The sequence below is a fragment of the Macrotis lagotis genome, chromosome 7, assembly GCF_037893015.1.
Source record: "Macrotis lagotis isolate mMagLag1 chromosome 7, bilby.v1.9.chrom.fasta, whole genome shotgun sequence".
NCBI classification, from domain to species: domain Eukaryota; kingdom Metazoa; phylum Chordata; class Mammalia; order Peramelemorphia; family Peramelidae; genus Macrotis; species Macrotis lagotis.
This window is the reverse complement of record NC_133664.1, coordinates 201,079,870-201,102,077: the sequence shown is the minus strand read 5'-3', so window position 1 is coordinate 201,102,077 and position 22,208 is coordinate 201,079,870. Positions and strand designations below refer to the sequence as shown.

The following is a 22,208-nucleotide window of genomic DNA, read 5'->3' as shown; positions in this document are numbered from 1 at the left end:
AAGTAAAATAGAATATATATGATTACAAAGGAGATCAATTATGTTGAAAATACCATGTACTTTTTTTGCCCCAACAAGTTCATGTGCTTACTGAAATGTTTCCATGGACTCCTTTGGGACTCTGTGCATCCTAGATTAAGAACCCCAGTGCCATGTATATACTAGGTACCAGAGATACGAAGACAAAAATGAAAGTCTCTTTCCTCAAGGAATTTACATTGTATCAGGAGGTAACAATTTATATAAACAAGTATTTACAATATATATAAAATAAACAATATAATATTATGGGGGGCAGGGAGAGTCCTAATGAGAGGGTCAGAGATAGATTTCATGTAGAAGGAGGCCCTTGAGCAAACTTTTTTTTATTAGGTTTTTTGCAAGGCAAACAGGGTTAAGTGGCTTGCCCAAGGCCACACAGCTAGGTAATTATTAAGTGTCTGAGACCAGATTTGAACCCAGGTACTCCTGACTCCAGAGCCGGTGCTTTATCCACTGTGCCAACTAGCCGCCCCATGAAGAACTTTTAAAACCAAACAGAAGAACTTGTATTTGATTTGGCATCAGGGACTATCAAAGTTTATTGAATAGAAAAGTGATCCGGGTTCAAGACTTGACTCTGACATTAGCTATGTGATCTTTTTTTTTTTTTTTTTAGATTTTTGCAAGGCAAACAGGGTTAAGTGGCTTGCCTAAGGCCACACAGCTAGGTAATTATTGTCTGAGACCGCATTTGAACCCAGGTACTCCTGACTCCAGGGCCGGTGTTTTATCCACTATGACACCTAGCCGCCCCATTAGCTGTGTGCTCTTCAACAAGTCAATTCACAATCTCATAGGGTTATGAGGAAAGAACACTGTAAACCTTAGAGATGTCTGTAAATGTGTTATTTTTGCTAGATTGTGGAGGACCTTGAAAGTCAACCTGAGTTTACTCTGAAGTGAGATTATAGATATCAAGCAGAAAGGGATCTTGGAAGCCATTTAGCTCAACCTTATTTAAGAGATGAAACACCTAAACCCCAGGAGGTTATATAACTTCTTCATAGTCATATAGGTAATATATAGAGGTGGGATTGATCTCCAGTCCTCTGACTCCAAATCCAGAACTTTTTCCAACGAAGTTTATAAAGATTTTTTTTAAATGGAAAATTGAAATTAGATCTTGGTTTGGGGAGAATTAAATAAGTAGCAATATGAGACAGGATTTTCAGTGGAAGGAGAAGAAAGAAGACAAAAGGAGGTGAGATGACTGTCCTGGAGGTTATTTTAATAGTATTTAGGCAAGAGGCAGTGGAGAACTGAACTAAGGTCAGAGTGGAGGAATGAGAAGGGGCAATTGACTGGGAACAAACTGGTGAAATGAAAACTCATTTACTGCATACAGTATAAGGACTCTGGCATGATTATTATTGAAAATTTATAGAACCTATAAGTTATAAAATGCCCTTTGGTAGCTGGTAATAAGAGTTGTGAGATAAGAGTTTCTTCATATGGGAAAACAACTGACAAGGTCCACCAGTTAATGCAATGGAGATAATTAATCAAATAGTGCCCCCTTTAGTTTGGAATTAGGTATCTTCTCTGGAATTTTTCTTAGCTTGCCTCCTTTGAAACAGGAGAAAGTTTTTTATTTTTCCAATTACATGTTATGAAAATCATCCAGTCATCCACATGTATATGCATATTTATAATTTACATAATTTCCTTCCACCCTCCCTTCCCCCACCCTCCCCTCAATAGCAAATGGGTGAACATTGTATATATACATTTGTTTTTTATTTTATTTTATTTTTATTTTGTTTAGGTTTTTGCAAGGCAAATGGGGTTAAGTGGCTTGCCCAAGGCCACACAGCTAGGTAATTATTAAGTGTCTGAGGCCGGATTTGAACTCAGGTACTCCTGACTCCAGGACTGGTGCTCTATCTGCTAGCTGCCCCCTATATACATTTGCTTTTAACATGTTTACAGATTAGTCATTTTCTGGATGAGGAATTAGGACTAAAGGAAAAGAAAGAAAATGTTGAGACAGGAAAGAAAAATATAAGAGAAATTTTTAAAAAGTGAATATAGTGTTCATTCTGATTCTGTAGGTTTTTCTTTGTTTTCTTTTGTTTTTCTTCCTCTTAATGTGGATAGCATTGTCCATAAAGGTCTCCCAGGGTTGTCCTATCTCTCTGAACTTGAGAGGAGCTGCACCTATTGACTCACAATGTTTTTGTTAATGTTTACAGTGTTCTCTGGGTTCTGTTCCCTTCTGGTTTCTTATAGAATAATAGTACTCCTTAACATTCATTTACCATAACTTGTTCAGCCATTCCTCAATTGATAGACATCCCCTCAATTTCCAATTCTTTGTCACTACAAAAAAGAGCTGCCATGTTTATTTTGGAACATGTGAGACTTCTCCCATTTTTTTATTATTTCATCTGGATATAGGCCTACTCTTAGCATTACTGGGTCAAAGGGTATGATCATTTTTATTGCTCCTTGGGCATAGTTCCATATTGCTCTCTAGAATGGTTGGATCAGTTCACAGGTCTAGCAACAGTACATTAATGTCCTAAACTTCCCACAACCCCCATTGATCATTTTCCCTTTTTGTCATCTTAGTTACTCCAATAGGTGATGAGATGGTACCTCATGACTGTTTTAATTTACATTTCTCCAATCATTAATGATTTGGAGGACTTAGAAATAGATTTCTTATTTGGGTGTTTTGATGTTTTTTTTTTTCCTGGTCCAGGAAGGTTATGTAGCCTCATGAACACTTGAATCTGTCCAAAAGGTCTTTATCCTTTGATTTTTGTGTTGGTTGTTGTCTGCGATGTCAGTGATTTTTATTTAAATTGGAAGGTGCGATTATTTTACTGATTTTTGTTGGGGAGAATGTACTAATTAAAAAAATTCCGTCAAAGGAGATGTAATAATTGATTGATCTGCCATCAGAAAATTATCTGAGTTGTTTCTTGCCCTTGTAGTTGGTAATGAACCGGGAGTTATCTGTTCATGTCCTTACTTGCCTTTAATCGTGGGCAAAAGGCAGACTAGGCGATGGGTGTATAGTGTGCATCCCGGGAATAGAGGACTGCTATATAGCCTGCTTAAGTGGACTTGCTTACAAAATTGCACTTGTCAATTAGCAGCTTGGAGGTGAGAAGCATAAAGTGCCAAAGTCTGAGAGGAGAAATTTGCTCTTTGAGGACGTCTGAATTGAAGTGGGACAGCCAGGAGGCTCCCCACCTATGGGGGGAGTATATATTGGCATATGTAATGGTTATAGTATTAACAGAATTATTATTTGGCACATAACATGTATACAATTTATATATTATATATATATATATATAAATGGTAACACCATTGTTTTATGGCCTCAAGGTTTGCAAAGCGCTTGGCATAATGTCCTTTGACCCTGTGAGGCAGGTGCTCTTGATAGCCTCATTTTCCAGATGAGGAGGCTGCGCCCGAGAGGCTTGGTGACGCGCTGAGACAGAATTTGAACTCGTCTCCCTCACAGGCTCTCTACTAGGCCGCACACCCCGCCGGCGCGGGTGACACCCGTAGTTAATCCTCCCCCGCTCCGGGGTTGGGGTTCGGGCCGGGCCCCGGGCCAGGTCCCCTCTTTCCCCCGGTTTCCTCGGGTTGCTCCCCGGTTCCACCCCACAGATAGGTGACGGCGAGAAATCAAAAGGATGCGACCCCCCCCACACACACACAACGCATTCAAACACTAATGATAATTTTTTTTTTAAGCAGGGACAAGAAAAGTCCGCATTTTTGGATTTCTAAAAGCATATTCCTTTCGGAAAAAGCCGAGAGTCGGGGAATTTAATTCAAAATGGCGAGCGCGGTGACGCGATTCCTCTTCCTGGAGCGCCACCCCCGGGGGCGCAGCAGGTGCGGGCGGAACCGAAGCTGGCTCCACCCCCTAAGCGCGGCGGAGCTTCCCCGGGAGGAAGGTGAAGATCACGGGCGGAAGCGTCCGCGCTGGAAACACACTGAGGGCGGAAGAGGCCTTGGCCCTACGACAAGCTCGAGCCCCGAAGGGTGAGCGATCGCTTCCGGGAACGGACCGGAAGTTGCTTTGTTTTGCTTCAAGATGGCGGCGGGAATGTACTTGGAGCATTATCTGGACAGTAAGCGGTTGCGGGTGTTGGGTCGGCAGCCTTAGCGCGGGTGCAGGGCCAGGCCGAGATGGGACATGCGCACATCGGTGGGCCCGCGGGGGGGAGACCGCGGAGAGGAGAGGGCAGGAGGGGAGGGTGGGGGCGGGGTGCGGGCTTCGCCGCAGCCGAGGGACGTCAGCCCCGGGAGGGGCCGCCGAGCTGGGCTCCCTCGCTTTGGGCTTGGGGAAGGCTGCAGAGTGCCGCTCGGGGAGGAGGGCAGGGGGCCTGGAGGCCCGCACTGCCTGGGGTGCGGGGGCCCGGCCGGGGCTCCCACCTGTCGGCAGGTCCGTACCCGTGAGGTCCACTCGTTTCCCTCTCCCAGACTAGACCCTCCGGCGGCGCCTCCCTCAGCCAGCCCCCTCCCCCTTAAGAGACTGGAGGGAGGGCAGGAGCCGCCGAACCAGAAAGGGCTGAGACTCCCACCTAAAGGGGCCCGGTGCTAGGCAGGTTGGAGTGACGGGTGTTTTGTGATGAAGCCTTTGCCGCCAGTTTCCGACCACTGCTCGTATTGACACAGTTCAAGGGCCTCTTTGGGGTTTGGAGGTTTTGGGGGCACCGTGGAGCCCGGTGACCTCCAGCAATTCCCAGCCTCTTCTTCCCCCCAGGTATTGAAAACCTCCCCTTTGAACTCCAGAGAAACTTCCAGCTCATGCGGGACCTAGACCAGAGAACAGAGGGTGCGTACAGATCCAGGTGTACATTTATCTGTGTCTAGAGTCAATTATTATTTATTCTTCGGTTTGGTATTTGCTTGTACAGTCTGATAAACGGGTACTGTTGTTTTTCTGTGGCTGAAAATTATGAAGGGAGGGTGATGGTAGCTAGCCTAGATATCAGCACAAATTTTTCTTCGACAAATGAAGTATTGAGGAAAGAGCTAAAGAGTACAAAGACACTAACCTCATTACCATCCTCAAGAAGAAAGTCAGAAAATCTTATGGTTTCAACTATAATTGCATCTCTTTGGGGGTAGTCCTTTCCAGAATACTTCTGCTACACTTCATTCTCGGTCATACTGCCACAGAATTCACAGTATGACTTTGACTGCAACTCATGTTGACAGACATAATCTTTGCTTCATGGCAAATACTGAAAAAAAAAAATACACAGATTAACAACAAGACCTCTACACTGTATTCTTCGACCTTACAGAAGTATTAGATATCATCTGTGGACGTGCACTCTGGCAACTCTTGATCAAGTTTGGCTGCCCTGAGAAATTCACTTGGAGCCTGAGGCTACTCCCCGATGGTCAGGTTGGTCTCAAAAGAGTTGATAGTGCCTTATCAGGTCCATTTCCCCCCCTCATCAGTAGAGGATTTTGTAATAGGTACAGTCTTTTCTCTTTTATATAGTCCTGTTCAAAGAAATAACAAGTGATCTGCAAGCTGATGACTGAGTCCCATTGGGAAGGCCATCTTAGTAAATTCATCACAACATCAAAAGTCCTGGAAATGGTCATCCAGGAGCAGCTGAATGTTGAGAATTGACTTGTTTTTTCTGTAATCCAATCCCATCTTTTGAAGTGCATACAACAAGAAGAGATATCAGAGAACATATTGCTTGCATGACTTAATATTTTTTGGGGGAGACTGGCAGATGAAATGTAGTGCAAACATAGAATGAATCAACATAACAAACTGAAGATCTACCGAGCATTGGTTCTGCTCAGCTTTGTGCAAGACCTGGACCTGTTACAGACAACACAACCGATCTCATGAGCAGTTTCATCCAACAGTTTCAATGAGCTCTACCAAGCAACAAATGGCAAACCAGGATCATCGGTATTAAATTGGAATACCACAGTCTCCAAACCAATTTGCTTTAACACATTCTAGTTGACCCTTTCTATAGAAACCCAGTACAATTGAAAACCCAAACAGATCACTGAATTGAAGTCAAAGAAAGGTGACTAGGTAGGTTGAGCAGAAGGTATGCATCAATGGGGTAGAGGTATGAATCACTGAGAGACATAACGGTGGATGGATCAGCAACAACTTGACCCAGGGTGGATAGTTTTTGAGAAGAGACACAAGGCAGCTATTGAGGCATGCAAATAGTGACAGGCTTTGTAAACAACAGCTACAGCTACCAAAAACTAACAGGTATGCTTAGGCTATGAAAACTGTAGAGAGAGAAATACTTGCATATTTAATTTCAGCCTCTTCTATACATGGTTTATAGATATATGCTTGTCAAATAGAGCCTTAAATACTCAACATCTTGGCTATTTTCACTCAGGGAAAGTCACTTAACTTCCCAGCAGTCTACTTGCTAACCTGCATTGGTTTCCTCACGTGGGAGTTCCTAGTACCAGGAGAGCCACAGATCTAGTCTATATAGTATTGTAACCCCTCCTTGAATATTCTGTGCTTTTTCATTTGATGAGGTTGAGTGGAAAGGGGTCTAGGGGGAACATGTTCAGTTAACGGTTTGGGGGGTGGGGGGCATTGTGACCAGGCCTCTGTCTCTATTATAGACCTGAAAGCAGAGATTGACAAGCTGGCTACTGAGTATATGAGTAGTGCCCGAAACCTCAACTCAGAAGAGAAGCTAGCATTGCTTAAGCAGATTCAGGAAGCCTACAGCAAGTGCAAGGAGTTTGGGGATGACAAGGTGCAGCTTGCCATGCAGACCTATGAGATGGTACGGCCAGGATCTGCATGTTCCTCTTTACTTTTCTGTACATTTCACAGGGGTCTTAGACTTGTTTTGGGACTTTCTGAAATGTTTTGGGTCTAGAATTTTCCTTAGTATTAGTGTCATCCTTCCCACTCTCTTATTTCCCTGCTTTCTCTTCTTCCCCCTACCCCAATCCTAGGTGGATAAACATATTCGAAGGCTGGACACAGACCTAGCCCGCTTTGAGGCTGATCTGAAAGAAAAGCAGATCGAGTCAAGTGACTACGACAGTTCTTCCAGCAAAGGAAAAAAGAGTGAGGAGGATGGGAAAGGGCTCTGGGAGGTAGGGTGAGTCAGAAGAACTAGGGTCAGATGCTGTCTGCTAATTACTACCTATATAACCTTGGGCCTCAATTTCCTGATAAGAAAAAAATGGGGTAAAGAGTTTGAGTTGAGGTAGGTGATTTTTTTTTTCCTTCCACCTGTAAATCCTATGACCCTAAGAGAATCAAAAGGAGGATAGTTGGATTAGAAGGAAGAGAAAAGCCAAAAAGGGCTTAACCCATATTTTTGGTCTCTTTGCCCCCTGGCTTTTCCCCTCCTTCCTAGAAGGCCGGGTTCAGAAAGAGAAGAAAGCTGCTCGTGCTCGTTCCAAGGGTAAGAATTCAGATGAGGAGGCCCCTAAGGCTGCCCAGAAGAAGCTGAAATTTGTGCGCACGTAAGTTAGTCTTGCCAAAATCCTTCCCTCCCTGTGTTCTGTCCTTATCCCCAAATACCTCCTGTTATATCTGGAGGTCACATCCCGGGCCATCACCTTTGTTTTTTTAGGAGCCCTGAGTATGGCATGCCTTCAGTGACTTTTGGCAGTGTCCACCCTTCAGATGTGCTGGACATGCCAGTAGATCCCAATGAACCTACATACTGCCTTTGCCACCAGGTTTCCTATGGGGAGATGATTGGCTGTGACAACCCTGATGTGAGAACTGGTTTGCCTGTGGGATGGGAGGTGAAAGAGGGGTTAATGGAAGGAGGACATGAGAAGGCTGTCAAGGCTGCTTTGTGGGGAGGGGAAAGGTGGGAGATAGGTGTGGATTAAGTGAAGGGAATTCTTATTCCCTCCCTCAGTCTAATTTTGCTTCCCCCTCCCATCTTTCAGTGTTCCATTGAGTGGTTCCACTTTGCCTGTGTTGGATTAACAACCAAACCTCGAGGGAAATGGTGAGTGTATTTTGAGTCAGAGCCTTGGACTAAATTTGAGAGAAAATTTCTTCCCAGATTCCTTTAACCTATCTGTCCCTCTTTGCCATCTCTTCCCTAGGTTCTGCCCTCGGTGCTCCCAAGAACGGAAGAAGAAGTAAACAAGAGCTTGGATGCATCATCGCAGTTTCATCTCTTCTCCTCACTTGGGCTGGGGCATGGGGCAGAGATCCCTGTGTTGGGGTGTTGGGACTCAGGGGGAGAAGGGGGCTGGTACAGAGAAGTCACTCCTTTCTCCCTCTGCCTCCCCCCACCCCGCACATACACACTCTTGGTGCTGAGGCTGCATCTGAACTGCAGTAGGACGGGTGGTATGTGCCCTCCTTTAGAACATCACCTTCTCCTTCTTGGGGTTGGTGGAGGAGGGGTCATCCCCACTTCCCCTTTGCCTCCATGCTGAGGTTGGTGCTGTATCTTGGAGGGACTTTTTTATTTCCCTCACTGTATATAAGGAACTGGGGTAGCATTACAGGGTGCCTCCCTTCCCCCCCATGGTGGGGGCTATGGTATGTTGATTTTCCTCCTCCCCCTAACTTCATTTTTTTGTAGGGCCCTTCCTGTAGGGTCACCCTCTACTCCATGGCAGGGGAGTTTTTAGGCCTGTGTGTATTGGATGGAAGTAGAGACTTCCTTTGTAAGGGAGGAGTGGGTGGGAGAATAAAAGTCATGAAATCTGACCTGCTGTATTTATTGAGGAGAAGTTAGGACACCAGACTCCCTCTTTCACTGCTCTATTTATCTCCCCAAAGGCTTTTCTAGGTTTTGGAGCTACCTTGACTTCATCCTCTTTCACATCCTCAAGTTAGAGAAAGAGGAAGAACATGAATTCAGATTCTTGGGCTTTGCTATCCTAAAAACTTATGTGTATTTAGTGCCTTGCAATTCATAACAATCCACTAACATAGTACATTTATTTTTTTCTTTTACAGATGAGGAAACTGAGGCTTTAGGTTAAGTGGTTTGCCCAAGATCACACTGCCAGCAACTGGCAGCCCTCCTGATACAGTTCAGTGCCCTTCCCACCGCCATGTCAGACTCCCTTTCTGTAACTTAGCTTTTATGATGTGTTTAAATAACCCAATCTTAGCCCCCCAAGGCCAGAGCAGATTCCATTCAAAGTACCATATAAATGTGTCATTCCAGAGGTAGTATCATGGAAAGGTCTTGGGAAGACCTCTAAGTTCAAATCCCACTGCAAATCACCCTCTCCTTTACTCTCGAACGACGTCACAGGACATCTACTGAATCGTAAACTGTTTGTGATATGGATTGGTGGAAGGGAATATGTTCTCAAAGTTATCAACATGTGCTTTCTGTAAGATACTATATAAGAGGCTTGGGGGATACAATGACAAATGAAATTTCCTTTGCTCTCAGAGTTGCATGTTCTGTGGGACCCAATAGTTCTATGATACTTTAAGGTTTGCATATGTATTGTATCTCAGATCCTTACAATCAGAGTATTATTATCCCCATTTTACAGATGAGGAAATTGAGGTTAAGTGATTTAGACAGGCTGATCAATGTGTGGCAGGATTTGAAATCAGGTCGCTATGAATCCAAGTCCATCACCACCCGCCTAGTGGCCTCTGTGCAAGTCTCTGACATAGTTGAGGGTCACTACAGGCTCTGGAGGAGCTGCCCCCGAGCCAGACTTAAGTCAGTGACAGATCAGGAGGGTTAGTGCAGCCGTGTGCGAGGCGCCGGGTACAGACACCCAGGAGAGGGCTGATGCGGGAGGTCTGCTTTGGAGGCCGGTGTGGGGCAGCGGCGCCCCCGGGGGCCCGGCTGGACAGGTAGCAGCGCCCGTCGTGAAGGCCGGAGCCGGGCCGCGGATGCCCCCCTTTTGGGCGGGGGGGATGGGCAGCCGTCTGGGTGGAGGCGGGGCGGAGCCAGCAGGGAGCGGGAAGTAACGGGTCCCGGGCCCCTGAGGGCGGGGCCGGGGCCGCCAGTGCCCACCCCCGGGCCGCCAATGCCCACCCCCCGGGCCGCCAGTGCCCCGAGGCGCGCCCTCTAATAAAGGCCGTATTGATCTCTGATCCCCATGCCGCTCGGCCCCCCTGGCCACCAGTCTGCGGGCTCCGCCCTTGCCCGGGCCCGGCCACACCCTAGTGCCGCCTGGGCCCGGCGCCCCCCCCCCCCCCGGCCGGCCCCGCCCCTCCTCCCGCTTTCCTCTCGGGGGGAGGGGAGTCCTTTATGCTCCGCAGGCCCCGCCCCTCGGAGCTCCAGGCCCCGCCCCCGGCTCGCCAGGCCCCGCCCCGCTCCGTTAGGGCCGGTTGAGGTCCGGCGGGTGAGGGCCGAGGCAGCGCCGGCCACCTGGGCCATGGGGAGCCGAGCGTCCGGCCTGCCCCTGCCGCTCCTGGCAGGTGAGGCCGCCGCCCCTGCAGGGCGGGCTGGCCGCCGGGCGCTCCGGGCCCCCCGCCTCTGACAGCCCCAGAGAGCCCTGCCCCGGGACCCCGGCCTCCTCCCCGCGGCTCCGGCCTCACCTGCCCCCCGGAGGGGGCGGCGTAGGCTCCCCCCACCGGGCCGAGGGCGGGGCTTGGGGGCAACAGGGAGGAGTCCTGGAATCCACCCGTTCCTCCCCCCGCCATCCCTCCTCCATCCCTGCATCTGTCTGTCTGTCCCTGCCCGCAGGGATCCTGCTGGCCCCAACACCTGCCCCATTCCCGGTCCCAGACCCTGATGATGCCCCTGGCGCCCCACTTTCTCCAGCCGAATACGAGCGCTTCTTCTCGGCACTGAGGCCACCCTGGAAAGCAGAGAATACCTGCCGCCTGCGGGCAACCCAGGGCTGCCAGAACCACAAACTCGTTCAGTTGGACCAATACGAGAACCACGGCAGCCTGCCCCAGGGTGAGCCCCGGCGTGGCCTCCGAGCGATGCAGACTGAGGGAAACTGAGGCACGGGGCGGGGGCGTCACCCACCCTGCCTCTGGGGCAAAGGAGGAGGGTAAGGGCCATTAGCCCGACGTGGGCAGGAAGGATGTTTTCGTTTCTGTTCACCGCTTTCAACCCCCTTATTACCTAACTCCCAAACCCCAACCCCCCAGGCTCCGTCTGCACAGACCTGCCTTATGCTTCCTGGTTTGAGTCCTTCTGTCAGTTTACCCAGTACCGCTGCTCCAACAGACTCTACTATGCCAAGGTGAGCTTGGAGAGGAAAAAGCCTTCAAGTCCAGGGGTGTCATGAAGAGAAGAGGCACAAGTCTGAGTGGGGGTGGGGGCAGATCTGGCAAAGGGTACGCTTTCATAGCCTGATATTTTGCAAATTGCTTGCACAGTGTGAAGCGGCATTCAACAACCCTGTTAATTTGATGACAACAAAGATGAAAATTGGGGAAAGACGTAGATACAGGAAGGGAGAGAGTGGACCTAGACAGAGCCATCCTTTCTGTTTCTCTAAAGGGATCTTAGCAAACTAAAATGATAAGCCACAGAATACATGAATTTAGCTCTTGTACCCCTGCACTAACAGCAGGGAATCCTTCCCGAGGATTCAGCTTTCTGAAAGGATCCGCTCTCTTTTTAAAGCACAGCCAAGGACATATTGAGAAGGGGCTAAGGAATAAGAAGAGGGTGGGGCACCAGTTTGGGGAAGCCATCCTCAACCTTCTTCGGAGTCTTGTGTTCCCCATCTCTCCCCTTCTTTTCCATCTGCAGAGGGTCTTCTGCACCCCGTCACCCCCACCTCTCTCATCCCCTGAGACCGCTACCAGGATGGACAGCACAACAATCCCTTTTAGCCTGCCCCATGTCTCAACAGGTGAGCTCTCTCAAGCAGCCATAAAGATTCTGATCTCACCCCCAGTAAGGCAGCAAGATGTGTATCTGCTGGTAGGGCTGCTGTGGAAATATATGTAACTTCTGTCTCAAAACCCTTTGGTATGGGACTGTCTCATCATTTGTGGAGATCAGTGCCCCACATCTGTGGGGGGGGGGGTAAGACAGAGTTGGCAAGAGCAGAAGAGAGGGGAGTGCTATTCCCATCAGATTTTCTTCAAGACTCTCTTTGAGTCTTCTGACTGCCAGCCTCAAGAGAGAAGGTGGACAAAACCAAAACCACACTTCAGATTGCCGAATAAGACTCTGGGAAGAAGCTGACCTGACAGGAGCTAGCAGTCTCCATCCTGTCCTTATTCCCACCTTACTAAATTTGAGGCTTCAGGAAATTTCCCCTGAGGTGAAGTATGCGATTCTCTCTCTGTTGAACTGAGTTACCTTGCTCCCAATGGAAGAGTTACTTCACAGAGGATTGTCGGGTATACTTTTCTCATGAATATTTTCTCTGATTTGTTACTCTCAATTTGGATGAATGGGTTTCTTTGCTAGTTACTTTATGTTCATTGTAGAAGTGATTTTTTTGAGGGAACAAGTTCAAACCTTGGATATAAAACTTGGGGACCTCCCTTCTCCATTAAAATATAGTAATCAGGGGCGGCTAGATGGCGCAGTGGATAAAGCACCAGCCCTGGAATCAGGAGTACCTGGGTTCAAACCCAGTCTCAGACACTTAATAAATACCTAGCTATGTGGCCTTGGGCAAGCCACTTGCAAAAAAAAAAAAAACAGTAATCAAAAACCCCATTCCCTAAGCCTAAATTAATAATGTTTAAGAGAGCAGATAGATATAATGATGATGTTTGTTCTTTACTTTCAAAGACCCATCATGACACCAATGAGGGGATGCTGTGACAGGCTAGTAAAGTGGATTTGAGTGAGGGGGTGCTGTGCTAAGTCAACAGCCTTACTTTCTCCTCCAGAGCCATCTGGGAATCAGTGGCCAGATATGAATCATTATGACTGGAGATGGCCCTGGATTGGAGGCAAATCAGGGTTAAGTAAATTGCCCAAGGACACAGCCAGGAAGTGTCAGACTGGATTTGAACTCCAGTCCTCCGGATTCCGAGGCCAGTTCTGTATCCACTGCTCCATCTATCTGCCAGATATAATTCTAGCTCGGTTATTCTCTATGAGGAAAACAAAGAGGCCAAGTTCTAGCTCCAACCTCCTTTGGAGAAGAGTTGGGACAGAAGAGGCTAGAGATAGCTATTCTGCCTCCTTTCAAGTCACACAATGACAGCCTTTAAGTGTTTATATTGTGTGTTGGGTGTGTAAATGGCTGACCTTATGGGTAGGCAACAGCTAGCTGCAAAGTTTTACTTTTTCACCTGCATATTCCAATCTTGGGAAGTACAACATCTTAAGCTAATACCCTCACCTTAGTTCTTTGTTTTTGTTTTTAAAATTTTTTTCAATTAACAAAAAAACTATTTTCTGTTCTGAAAAGAAAAACAAAGCCTTTGTAAAAAATATTCATAGTCAAGCAAAACAAATTCCCACATTGGTCAAGTTCAAAAAATATTTGTCTCATTCTGCACCTTGAGGCTTAACTTTTCTGCAGGAAGTGGGTATTCCATCATAAACTCTTTGAAAATCTAGCATAAAGTAATCAGAATTATAAATTCTTTCAAAGTTGTTTGTCTTTATGATATTGTTGTATAAATTTTTCTCATTCTCTCATTCTCTAAATCCATCCCTCCATCAATTCTTACAGCCTAATAGTTTTCTAATACATTCATATGCCATAACTTGTTCCCCCTTTCCTCAATTAATGGATACTCCCTCAGTTTCCAGATCTTTGCTAACACAAAAGGAACAGCTATAATTTTTTTTTCTTTTGCAGATGGGTCCTCTCTTCCATTTTCTTTGATCTCTGTTTTATAGACCTAGGAATAATATTGCTGAGACAAAGAGTATGTACAGTGTAATAACTTTTGGGGGATGTAGGTCCAAAATGCTTTCCAGAATGGCTGCACCAATTCTTAGTGCCATGAAGATTGCATTAATGTTATCTATTTTCCCATAGTCCCTCCAGTATTTGTAATTTTCCTTTTTGTGGTCAGCTTTGCCAGTCTGAAGGATATGAAGTAGAATACCATAGTTGCTTTAATGGTCATTTCTGTACTTTAAAGATTTAGGGCATTTTAAAATTTGTCTATTAAAGCTTGGATTTCTTTCTCTGAAAACTATCTGTTCATTTCTTTGACTATCATTTGGGAAAGACTCTTATTCATATACATTTCCATCTGCTCTCAACAAATAATGAATATAAAACCTTTACCAGAGAAACTTCGATCACAAGTTTTTGATTTGTTCCCAGTTACTTTCTTCCTTTCTTTCTTCCCCACCTTTTAGGTGCTTTGGTCATCTTGGGCCTTGAATGAACCTCAGTTTCCTCTTCTGGGTTAAACAAGGGTTAACTAGATAGTCTCAAAGTTTCCTTATAACTCTAACATTCTTTAATTTAAATGTGGTGATAGTAATGTTTGGTGATAGGGAAGTAGGGATTAAGAAAGAAAGGGGGGGAATGGGGCTAGGGATGGTGGGTCATTGTCAAATGCAATACTTCCTTCAAGTTACCCAGTTTGCCATGCCCTCTGTGGACTAGGTATTTTTAAATTATTTTATTTTAATAATAGTTTTTGTTTCTGCATTTAACCCATTTCTGAATCCATGTTTTTGTAACTATTAATGTGCATATCTGATTCAATTTTATATTTCTGCTTGTGTATTTATTTAATATGTGAGAAATAGTCAGTAGTCAATATTGTCAGTATTGATCCTGTATTTGAGAAGAGAAAACTAGAGAGACTTCCCTGCTTAATTGTTCCCTCCCTTCCATTCTTTTCTGATCTCTTCTTTTCTCCATGGCAGCAGAAGAACTGAACCCTGAAACCCATCTGCCCTTGAATGAGACACTTTACACAGATGTGGAGGATCTACTGTTGTCCACCTTCCCCTTGGAAGGGAAGGAGAGTAAGACTCAAACAGAACCTCCCACTCCCACCTCTACCAGCCAGGTGAGGGAGGAGGAACCTAGTTCTTCAGTGATTGAGGGCATCAGGGAGCTCATTCGAACATCCCAGACCCTGGGGGGCCAGAACAAGATCAATCAAGATGTTGAAGATGACACTTCTGGAAGGTAAAAGAGAGGTTTCCTCAGATTCCACTCTGGCTTTATGTAGCAGCCTCACCTTCCCAGACCAAGTCTGAGATCTTACAGATCCACCAGGACTTCTGTAGCTGATTTATTGCCCCCCCTTACTCTGCCTAGTTCAGGACCTGTTGAGATGGGCAAGAGGGAGAGAGGGGTCATGTGCCCATTCATTTCAGTGGAAGATACACTGAACTTGAAAGGCTGAAAATTTGGATTCTGGTTCTGTTTCTGAAATCTACAAGTCACTTTGCTTCTCCTACTCTGTTTCCTCATGTGCAAAATGAGAGTTTTGGATTAAATGATCTCTAAGGTAATTTTCAAGGAGTGAGGTTTGTGGTCCTGTGTTGGGTGGCTAATGGAAGGAGAAATAATAGGTCTATATTTTACTTTTTTTAAAAAAAAATTGCCTCATTGCTTCTTTTTTTGTTTTTATGTCACAGTGTATGTGTCTTTCTGCCTACAGCACTTTTCCCATCCCTATTCCGCCATCTTCCCCCAATTTTCTGTCTCTGCCTGAAGAGGAGGCCCTGTTGGTGTTGTGTTATGCAATCCTTTCAAGCAGCTGCCCTGCTAGCCCTGTGACCAAAGCCTGGCAACATATTGAAGAACAGATTTATGGTTTCGGGAACACGGTATTCAATTCAGCTTGATCGAGCAGGGATTTATTTAGTATGCCCAGCACTGTAAAATAGAGAGTATGGCCTCTGTCATTTAATATGGCCTCTGCCAGTGAACTCCTACCTATTCTGCCTATCCTATTATGCCCTCTCTAAAGGGACATTCAATTTTTAAAATTGCATTCAACAGAATTTTTTGTTTATCATGTTCAAAGCATTGTGCTAGGCTATGAATTAATTCATTGCTGATTCTTCCCTTTTTCTGTAAAGGGTTTTCTTTTTCTTTTACACCTTTGTGAATGAAAGGTCAAAACCTCTGAACCTGATATTCCAGAGTTTTCAGAGACTTAAATTTGGTTCTTGAAATACCTAAACTGATGAGACTAGATTCTAGTCCCAGAATTCATTTCCACACTTTCCTCCTTGGAATTTCCCAATCCAATTCTCTTCTTTTCCTCCCCTTATCCCCAATCTCCAGCTGATACCAGAGATTCTGGATCCCATTCCAGGGAATGTAAAACCTGTCTCTAGTTTTATCATCTTCCTAATTACCCTTGCCCATTTAGTTGCACATTTTTCGTTCTTTCTTTTTTATAAGGTCTTTAGAATCAATTCCCAGAGGTTGTTCTTGGGTGAGAGAGGGAGACTGTAACCTAACATTTCTCCTTTCATAGCCTTCTCTGCTTCCAGGTGTGTGATAACTTTGGGCGCCGGCACATGAACACTTGCCAGTTTTGTGCATTCTGCTCCCTGAAGCTAGAACAGTGCCAATCAGAGGTACCTCTAAAGCGGGAGTCCTGCAATGAAAACCACATTGAAGAGTTTCTCAGCCCCTTGCTCTCTGCCCAGGATACCTCCACGGGCATACAGGTACTTTAGTTAGACAGCCTTGACCACACGTAACTCATAGCTGGGGGTAATCTGAGTTCTCAGCTCTTTTGAGGGGTAAGATCTTGACCTTCAGGCAGGTTTAGGAAGGAGAACTGTATCTTTACACTTTTGCAGGTGGGCCCAGTAACAGAGGGCCAGTATTATGGGTTGGAGTTGTATGGGGGACTTCGCATGGACTTTTGGTGTGGTCGGCTGGCCATGAAGGGCTGTGAGGACACCAGAGTCTCCAGCTGGCTGCAGACTGAGTTCCTCTCTTTCCAGGATGAAGATAACCCTTCTAAGGTCAGAACTTTTCCCTTCTTCAGAGACTCCTCTGACTTCTTCAACCCTCAATCATTCTGTTGCAAGTCATATATAGATCTTCTTTGATTTAGAGCTGAAAGGTATCTTAGGAGTCATCTGGTTCTGGACTCTTGATTTTTTTGAGAAAAAAAGACCCACTAAGGAAATAAAGACAGATAGGTTAAGTGATTTGCCCATTGTCACAGAGTAACAGGTAAATTCATACCATTTTCCAGATTTAAAGCATTTCCAATATGCTTTCTTGTTGGGTTCCTGTGGTTTAGAGAAAGAACTGAGATTTGGGTTCTATATCCAGCCCTCATAATGTGACCTTATTTGCTTTCATTTGGCTCAAAAACCTTGGCGGGGGGGGAGAAAGTTCCTCTTTCTTCATTTCACCCAACTTTCCTTTTCCCAAAGGAATGAGAAAATTAATTACTGTGCTTAAAAGAAGAGGCAGAGTTGTAGAACAGTAGAAAGTATAATGAACTTGGGACTTTTCCCAGCTTTGCCATTATCTAAATGTTTTGCCTTAGGCAAGTCACTTAACAACCCTGGGACCTCGGTTTCCTCATCTGGAAAATGGATGATTTAGACTAGGTGATCTCAAAGGGCTCTTTTGATTTTAAAATCCTATTTTACAAACTCCTAAGATTTTAAATTTAGGATTGGAATAGACCCAACCTTCTTATTTTACAAATGAGGAAACTGAGGCATGGGGAAATTGTGACTTTCTCAGGATCACACAGCTAATAAATGTCTGAGGCAAAATTTGAACCTAATTCTTCCTGATTCCAAGTCTGGTTCTCTGTTCATCTTACCGTTTTGCTTCCTCTCCTTTTCCCCTTCTAATTTTCTGTTTCCTCATCTAACTGACCTACTTTATGAAATCATCTTTTTTTCCTACCAATTATATAAATCCTACTATATGGATGGTCTTCTTCCCCTCTGCCTCCTCCTATGAGATCAGCAAGAGAAAGATAAGCAGAAGGAAGAGTAGGGAGGTCAAGAGAGGATTAGTAGTTGCCCTGTTACTCAGTCCTTTGCTGTAAGTCAAAGACACTGAGTACTTTTCTACCTTCTTGTTATCTCCAGAAAGATATATTGTCTCCTCTCCAGTAAGTACTATGAACTACCCCCAACACTCCTATCTCCTTATTGGAGACCAGTCACCACAGCCAACAGTTCTGTTTCCAATCCCTTCTCCCCACAGCCCCAACTCTGACCACTTCCCCAGGAAGAGGAATCCCAAGTAGACACTTCTCACCCTTCTTGGCTTCTGGTCCTTCTCTCTAGCGATTTGACTGTTAGTGAGAGGGAACTGAGTAAAATGGAAAGAGTATTAGACTTGGAGACAAATTAATGACTCTTCTCATCAACCCTTAATTTTAGATAAACTGACTCATCTATGAAATGGGGGTGAGTGCCATCTCTCTCACAAGCTTGTTGTGAGGTTCAAATGAGATCATGAATCAGAAGGATTCTAAAAATGTGAACTATTATTATTGGAACCTGGAGACTGAGAGATGGAGTGAGAGATGAGAAGATGCTTTGAACCTATAGTCTTTTGGATTGTAAGGAAAGGTATCTGTAGAATTAGAGGAGTATCACTTTTGTTGAACTCCCATTTCATATTGTATTTGCTGTGACTTTTTTGAGGGATGCTATTCTAAGAAAGGGAAAATGATGGTACATGGTAGAAAAGATGAAAAGAGGATCTAAGCAATATTATAGGTAGATTTGGAACTAGTGGTGATTAATGAATTAGGGTCAAAATGGAGAGGACATTAGCTAAGTGTATTGCTGGAACTTTGTGCTATTCAAAGTTTTTTTTCAATTATGTAAATGATGTTTTATTTATCAAATTTGAAAAGGAAAGGGAGCAATTAGCTAATAATAGCTCATATTTGAAAATTTTTAAGGTTTATTCAACATTTTCCTAGCGAATAGAGTACAGGACTTGCTGAGAAATCATGATCAAGTCACTTATTGTCCCTAAATCTCAGCTCCTTCTGCAAAATGGAGATGATACCTATCTCACAGTGTATGAGGCTTAAAAGAGATAACAGTTAAACAAACAAAATTTGCTCTCTCAAGCACAGATCTTGCCATCTCTGTTGGTGGAAGGGTTCCCACATTGAAGGTTTTCAAATTCTTAAAGAGTGTATCATAATGTTGACATAATAAATTTTCAATGCACTAGAAAACCCAACTTATTTTCTTGTAAAACTATTTTCTATCCACTAGTTTATACAATCTAGATTCATACAACTGATGCCAACTCACTGGTAGAACTTTATCAGTATGTTCATCTAATAAGGCTATTGTTATCCCATTAGATTTGACCCATCATTTTAGCTCCTCAAAAGCTCTTTGGATTCTTTTTCTGTCATTTGTGTTAGCTGGAGCCTATATTGGCCAACAACAATGTTGAAATAAGAAAAGGGCTGGAATCAGGGAACATAGATTTGATTGCACAACTTACCTAACTTCTCTGAGTCTAAGTCTCTTGATCTGTAAAATGAAAATAATACTATTTACCTTGGCTGTCCCATACAGTTTAGTGATCCTTATAGTTACTGCTTACAAAACACTTAGTATGCATCATTTTATTTGGTCCTTACAACAACCCTTTGAGGTTGGTACCATGTCTGACTTCATTTACAGATGAACAAACTAAAGCCTAAAGAGAAGTTTAATGACTTGTCATGGATCTCCCATCTTCAGTATCAGAATCAGGACTTGATTCCAAATTGTGCTGACTCCCAAGTCCAACATTTCTAACCAACAAACCAGACTAGGGAACTCCTAGAGTAAGGAGACTGGAAAACATCAGTTAAAGAAACTGAGTGTGTTTACCTTGAAAGAAGTGAAGACTTAGGATAGGTAGTATCTTCAGGTTAAAACAAAGAATTAAATTTGTTATACTTAAACCTTAGTAGAGGACAGAACTAGAAGCCATGAGTAGAAGTTTCAGAGAGGCTGTTCTTGCTCAATATAAAGAAAAACTTTTCCAACACTTTTTGTTGTTGAGTCATTTCAGTCATGTCTGACTCTTCATGACCCCATCTGGCATTTTCTTGGCAAAGATTCTGGAGTGGTTTGTCATTTCCTTTCCAGTTCCTTTAACAGTGTTAAATGATTTGCCCAGGTCACACAGCTAGAAAACGTCTGAGGCCATATTTGAACTCAGATCTTCCTCACTATAGGCCCAGGACTTTGTCCATTGTGCTATCTAGCCGCCCTCCATTAGAACTGTTCAAAAGCGAAATGGGCTGTCCCTGTATTATATGTCTTCAAGGTGAGTTTAGATGGCAGAAATATTTAAAAGGGATTCATCCTTTAGGTAAAGGTTAAACAAGATAACCTCTTTTTCAACTATTCTAAGTGTGGTAATGAAGAAAAAGCATAAAATTTGGAATCATATATAAGGTAATCAGGGTATATAAGCCCTGACTCTGACACTTATTATTGGAATGACTGTGGATGGACTAGTTAACTCAACTTTCTTGGCTCAGTTTCATCATCTGTGTTTTTTTTATAATGGAAATATAAGTTGTCATTTTTATTCTACCCCTTTACCCTCTGATTCCTACCTCCTGGTCTAGATCTGTGACTCGGACTATATACAATATCCCAACTACTGTGCTTTTAAAAGCCACCAGTGTCTGCTTCGTAACCAGGACAAAAAGGTGAGCCCTTTCTGGATCTGCCCCCTCCCTGATGTAGACCTCATCCCTAAATTGGACCCTACAGCAAAACAGTCTCTTGTAAGCACTTCTGAAAGCTGCTAGAAAGCAGAGGATAGTTTTCTCCATTCATGCATCCTTCCTCTATTTTTAATTCAAAGTCTCTATCCAGAGCCTCTTCACTGACTCCCTGTTGTTGTTGTTGTTCAGGTGAAGCCAACTTTAGTTTTATTATTTTTTTTTAGATTTTTTTTGCAAGGCAATGGGGTTAAGTGTCTTGCCCAAGGCCACACAGCTAGGTAATTATTAAGTGTCTGAGGTCAGATTTGAACCCAGGTACTCCTGACTCCAAGGCTGGTGCTTTAGCCACTGTGCCACCTAGCCACCCTGAAGCCAACTTAAAAAAATTTTTTTTAAATACTCATTTTTGTAAGATTTTGAATTCCACATTCTTCTCCATCCCTCTTTTTTTCTCTTCCCTCCCCACATCATAATCTGATATAGATTATTCATCTATAATCATTTTAAACATATTTCCATGTTACTGATTCCCTAAGTTTTAGGAAAAACAAGACTTTCCCCTAGATGAAAAATGAGATAAGATGATAGAGGCAGTTAAGTAGAGTAGTGAAAGCATTGGATTGGAAGTTAAGAAATCTAGATTTAATTCTTTGATCATTATCCATGTGACTTTGGGTAAGCCAGAGCCTCATTGTCCTTCCCTGGAAGATGACCAGATTAGATGATCTTGAAGGTGCCTTAGAATTCAAGCATTTTGTGATTTTTGAGTTTACTCCTTCCCCTCCATCTTGCATCCTGCTGTCCCATATCCTTCTCTTCCTTTCATAATATCCACAAAGGTGTTCCGCCAGAGATGTTTGAAGAATGGGACGTATTCAGTACTGAGCATAGCCAAAGGTGAGGAGGCTATACTGCTCTGGAGCCAGGAGTTCAGCAGTGTAACCCTGGGCCATGGGGGATAAACTTGGAAACCAAAGAGATAGCAGAAGTTATAGTCCCTTGGATCCATCTCAGTGCTTTTCATCCTCTAAACTTGTCCACTCCCAACCCCTTCTCCAGTCTCATTCCTTCAAACATACCATTCCTCTTGGATCCCTCGGCAATATTTTTTGTCCCCCAGTCTGGTCTTAGCCAGTCCAGCCTCTTGTCATTGAGCCCCTGACCCCACTCTCACTTGATCCTGGGAGTAAGGCAATAGAAAGGACATTTACTGTTGTGATGTCTTATGCTTACTGTGCTTCCCAAAAGGGTGTCTTTAAATAAAGCATTTATTTTCAATCTTGGATCCCATTTTATCTGTGATCTCCTTTTTTCCAAACACTACACAAAAACTCTGGGAAATATATGACTCAAGTTGTATAATTGAATTGTAAAAGAAAAATCTGTTTTATCTATGGGGTAGAAAGGAAGCAACTTCCTACCATTGGAAATTGAAGGTCTAAGCTAATTTAGAGGTTGTGATTAAAGCAGATCTTGGATCCCACTGATTCAGAATATTGCACATCTCTGCTGCCTAAAGATGTCCCTACATCTGGGCAGTCCAAGAGTCTCTAGTGTCTTAATCATGAAGCATTTATTAAGCACTTACTATAACCAGGGATTGAGTTAAGCACTAGAGATACAAAGAAAAGGGAAAAACAATCTTTTCCTCAAGGAGTTTACA

At 44.1% G+C, this 22,208-nt stretch overlaps 2 protein-coding genes across 10 annotated transcripts; both read left to right on the top strand.

Annotated features, from left to right (window-relative positions):
• Window positions 1–4,041: 4,041 nt before the first annotated feature.
• Window positions 4,042–9,851, top strand: ING4 (inhibitor of growth family member 4). Of its 6 annotated transcripts, XM_074194479.1 has the most exons (9): window positions 4,042–4,139; window positions 4,775–4,846; window positions 5,322–5,425; window positions 6,630–6,815; window positions 6,991–7,105; window positions 7,401–7,509; window positions 7,620–7,767; window positions 7,948–8,009; window positions 8,110–9,851. In XM_074194479.1, exons 1-9 carry the CDS (start codon window positions 4,103–4,105, stop codon window positions 8,147–8,149), a joined length of 873 nt encoding a protein of 290 aa, XP_074050580.1. In that variant the 5' UTR covers window positions 4,042–4,102; the 3' UTR covers window positions 8,150–9,851. The 6 variants fall into 6 exon arrangements, with proteins under 6 accessions (XP_074050580.1, XP_074050576.1, XP_074050574.1 ...); XM_074194475.1 differs by lacking the exon at window positions 5,322–5,425 and having other exon boundaries at window positions 6,649–6,815; window positions 7,404–7,509; XM_074194473.1 differs by lacking the exon at window positions 5,322–5,425 and having other exon boundaries at window positions 6,649–6,815.
• A 113-nt stretch (window positions 9,852–9,964) lies between these two features.
• On the top strand, window positions 9,965–21,823 carry ACRBP (acrosin binding protein). 4 transcript variants are annotated; one of them, XM_074194470.1, is made up of 10 exons: window positions 9,965–10,414; window positions 10,725–10,901; window positions 11,099–11,193; window positions 11,709–11,811; window positions 14,763–15,030; window positions 15,509–15,677; window positions 16,353–16,532; window positions 16,668–16,835; window positions 20,444–20,527; window positions 21,385–21,823. In XM_074194470.1, exons 1-10 carry the CDS (start codon window positions 10,093–10,095, stop codon window positions 21,505–21,507), a joined length of 1,689 nt encoding a protein of 562 aa, XP_074050571.1. In that variant the 5' UTR covers window positions 9,965–10,092; the 3' UTR covers window positions 21,508–21,823. The 4 variants fall into 4 exon arrangements, with proteins under 4 accessions (XP_074050571.1, XP_074050572.1, XP_074050570.1 ...); XM_074194471.1 differs by having other exon boundaries at window positions 9,966–10,414; window positions 10,761–10,901; XM_074194469.1 differs by having other exon boundaries at window positions 9,966–10,414; window positions 10,683–10,901; window positions 14,766–15,030.
• The last annotated feature ends 385 nt before the right edge of the window (window positions 21,824–22,208 follow it).